At 28.1% G+C, this 4,075-nt stretch overlaps 2 protein-coding genes across 2 annotated transcripts; one reads left to right on the forward strand and one right to left on the reverse strand.

Annotated features, from left to right (window-relative positions):
* On the forward strand, positions 1-1,866 carry LOC143916839 (nose resistant to fluoxetine protein 6-like). The gene is made up of 8 exons (XM_077438088.1): positions 1-113; positions 183-343; positions 425-593; positions 670-863; positions 1,037-1,166; positions 1,245-1,434; positions 1,507-1,649; positions 1,741-1,866. Exons 1-8 carry the CDS (start codon positions 51-53, stop codon positions 1,843-1,845), a joined length of 1,155 nt encoding a protein of 384 aa, XP_077294214.1. The 5' UTR covers positions 1-50; the 3' UTR covers positions 1,846-1,866.
* A 160-nt stretch (positions 1,867-2,026) lies between these two features.
* On the reverse strand, positions 2,027-4,003 carry LOC143917261 (uncharacterized). The gene is made up of 10 exons (XM_077438744.1): positions 3,879-4,003; positions 3,712-3,802; positions 3,410-3,475; positions 3,202-3,333; positions 2,987-3,131; positions 2,795-2,905; positions 2,580-2,722; positions 2,296-2,407; positions 2,223-2,238; positions 2,027-2,135 (listed from the first exon to the last, which is right to left on the reverse strand). Exons 1-10 carry the CDS (start codon positions 4,001-4,003, stop codon positions 2,027-2,029), a joined length of 1,050 nt encoding a protein of 349 aa, XP_077294870.1.
* Positions 4,004-4,075: the final 72 nt, after the last annotated feature.

A 4,075-nucleotide genomic window follows, 5' to 3' on the forward strand; every position in this document is an offset into this window, starting at 1 on the left:
AGATTTCAGGATTGGACGGAATCCGAGCTTTGAACATACTCGGATTACTCATGACTCACAAATCTTTCTCACTCTTCTTCAATCCTTATATAAATAGAACACAAATGGCTGAAGTGAGTATTTAACCCGAACGAATACAAATAGCTTTTTTTTTACCTTAAGCAAATTATTTTTAATTTTAGATGTTTGGTAAGCCTTGGGCGATCATTGGTCGCACTGCTATTGTTTATACTGACTCTTTCCTTTTGATCAGTGGGTTTTTGACAGCAAGATGTTTACTCAAAGACTTGCACACTTATAATGAAATGCGTTTCACCAAGAAACTAATAAGCCGACTGTTCAGGTATTTGAATCATTAATTTTGATATATTATATAAAGTGAAGTCAAATCTTATCTGTCAACTATTATGATATTTTCAACCAGATTAATTCCAGGATTATTAACCGTCATATTGTTCTGTACGTATATATTACCAGACTTGGGAAGTGGTCCGCAATGGGAGACGGTCATAAACGAGCACTCTAGACTTTGCAAACGGAACATGTGGATGAATTTAATGTTCATTCATAATTTTATGGGCTTTGAAAATATGGTACTTTAATTTGTAGCTATTTTTATCAATTTGAATTGCATTTCATTTTTATTTAATTCATTACAATTCATTTCAGTGCTTGACTCATACTCATCAATTGGGAATAGACATGCAGTTGTTTATATTTGCACCTTTGGCGGTTGGATTATTATGGTATTTAGGAACCAGAGGCATGCAGATATTGTTAGGTGTGTCTCTGCTTTCCACAGCTCTTCGGTTTGTTGTTGCGATAAGGAAAGAGTTATCGATGATTGTTTATTGTAGTATGCCGTAAGTAAAAAGTGAAGCTCTCGGTGCTTTATCTTACTATTTCTTAAATTTCAATATTTTTATTTGTTTTCCTCACATTGTCATCTTTTTTGACAATTTAAATATACAACCACTTGACAACTAAATATTTCCAATGTGTATATATAAAAAGATATAAAATTTAACATATTCAGAGTTCAACGTTTTTTTGATTCTGCTAATTATTCATACATTTTACCGAGTCACCGAGCCACTATTTACACAATGGGAATTTTGCTAGCATATTTTATGACACACAATCAAAGCAAAATAAACTTGACTAAGGTTCGTTGTTAAAATTTAAATGATTTAAAATATGCTTATTTATTTATTTATTTATTATTAAAACCTGTTTTTTTTCAGTCACAAGTAACATTAAGTTGGTCAATAGCGGCTTTTCTAGGATTGTCAGCTTTAATTGGGCCTCAACATATAGCTCTTTTGAATTATAAATATGATAGAATGGAAGCTGCATATTATAGTGCTTTTGCACCGATTGTATGGGGATCTTTCATCTCGTGGAGTATATGGGCTTGTAATAACAACTGTGCAGGTAAAATTAACTTAACGAATAATAAACGTTATGTATTTGATTATTTTTTGTGTATTGAAATATGATTTACAGGTAAATTTGGAGATTTTCTCTCGTGGGGAGGCTTTAAAGTATGTACTAAAATTGCCTACGGGATATATTTGACTCAATTTCCAATATTTTTCTACAACGTTGGAATTCAAAGACATTCCGACTTTTATAGACTGCAAATGATGGTCAGTACGACATATATTAATTTAATATAAAATATTATTCATCAGATACATATGTTTATATTAGGTAAAAAAATATTTTTTAATATTTCAGATTAACATTCCTGAACTGTGTGCCATTTTGATTTCATCAACTGTATTTACTTTATTAATTGAGATTCCTTTTAATAACATTCACAAATTATTATTTAAGAACTAGTTAATAAACAATATGATTTATTATTATTATTATTTTATTATTTTAAGCCATTTGTATTTTTGATTTTCATCTATAGCCCTTTGCTTATATTTTGGAGGTATTTCAAAGACAATATTAGACGTTTCACTAAAAGTAAAATAATCAAATATAAATTATATGTGTCAGCATGTAGTAAACAAAATTAAAAGACTGATTTTAAATACTTTGTTTTTGGAAGTTCTAGTAATCTATACAAATTTGAAAGAATGTCAATAAGTTTCTTGGGAGTAGTAGCTTTTTTCGATTCATTTCTATAAATAAAAAATAAAACATTTTGTTAGAATAATTCATTACAATTAAAGAAATATATAATTTTAATTGAAGTATTTATGCCTTACATCTTTTTATGTTTTCCTTTATTTAAATCAATTATTAGACATAACATTGAATTATATAAGCTTCTTTTTTTACCTAAAATCCCTATATTAATCTCAAGTTTTGTAAATTCTTCTTCGAGAGCACAAAAATAATCTTCCATAAATATCATTCTTTTCTCTGATCTTAAAAAATCTTCAAATGTATACTAAATAGCATATTTATTTTATTTTTAAAACATTATAAAACAATTCATACTCTTGAAATCCAATATTGTAAATACCAAATATTTTGTAATCTCTTTTAAAATATAACAATGCAGAAGCAAAAGGAGAAACAGATTCGTATAAGTTTTGTGGAATGCGTTTCATTTTATATACATTTTTAGCCAATTTTGTTTGAAACGATTTTCCAAATAAGGTGATTTTTTCGCGTTCAGTCAATGATTTTGCCCATTGGTCTTTCGATAAATGAAAAGAAATATTAAAAGCTTCGCCTCGTACCAAACGATTGATCTCAATATCTAAAATAAATATAGATAAAGTCAAAATAAATCTAAACTATACAATTTTGTCGAATAAACTTTGTGAAATACCAATTATGTTAAAATTAGTTCTGTTAAGAGAAATCCAAATAATCTGAACAGTCAATCTCAAAAGCATTTCCATAAAATGAGATTCAGTTTCGTGATTACTTTTATGATTTTCTAAAAAAATATATAACACTCATATAATGTAATTATATAATATCTACAAAATGAATTAAATGCAGGCGTAAATATACATACCATGAAGAAAATTAAAATATTCTTTGGCAACTATCACACGCATGTCTGATAAATTATCTTCCCATTGCTTTTCCACTAAATCACTGATTGGCAATCTTATCTTATAACGTCCTTCTTGAATTCGCAATTTCAATGTTTTGGAAACCTATAGTTTTAAAATCATTTTGATTAGATGAAGATTAATTAATTTACGACAAAAAAAAAGCCAAATTCACCCGTAGAAAATATTGAGTATACACAATGAGAGTTCTAACAAATCTATCATAAGCTTGAGTATGTAAAACGTTGATTACTTCTTTGTTTAATAATGATATAGGCGCTGTAAAAAGAACGACATCTTTAACATCCTGAAATTAAACCAGAATAATTACTATAATTATCTTGCTTTTCAATAACTATGTACATCTCATGATTTTTATTTACTTGCAGTATGATAACATCAGGTTCACCGTTGTGAATTTTTCGTTGATATTTTTTCGTAAAGCGGAGCTGAAATAAAAAAAGAAGTAGTCGTATGCCTGTAATGCAATAATATAATCGTAAAATTAATTTCCAAACTGACTCATTTAGCATATATTTAACGCTAGAATTATGCTAGTTCTTTATCAGTGTGGCATTTGTTAAAAATGGAAAATTTTCCACTTTCCAATTCTTTTCAATGTGAAATAAAACATTCCCGTTTCTAAGGTCTGCTTATATAACGCATCATGCATATTTTACAATACCTGTTCCAACACGTTATCTTCATCTTTGAATTTAACCATCCAAGAAGGTGTCCGCTGTTTATGAGACTGTTCTTTGTCATGATCTGTAAAACTAAATTATAAACAGTTAAATTTGTTCTATTCAATTAATCATTTTGTAATTACATAGCTAACAGCATTTAACTCACGCTTTAAACGCTAAACGATTTTCGACAGTATCCCAAATCCAAGTACCATTTTCAAAAATGAAAACGTCTTCATCGTTATCATCATCTTCATCGTCAAAAATACTCTTCAATTCATTTTTCTCCATCGCTATTAAAAAATTTATATAAAGAAACGGTTTATACATATATTTAATCATTGAATAAAACAAATGAAGTTT

Source organism: Arctopsyche grandis, chromosome 9 (genome assembly GCF_051622035.1).
Source record: "Arctopsyche grandis isolate Sample6627 chromosome 9, ASM5162203v2, whole genome shotgun sequence".
NCBI classification, from domain to species: Eukaryota; Metazoa; Arthropoda; class Insecta; order Trichoptera; family Hydropsychidae; genus Arctopsyche; species Arctopsyche grandis.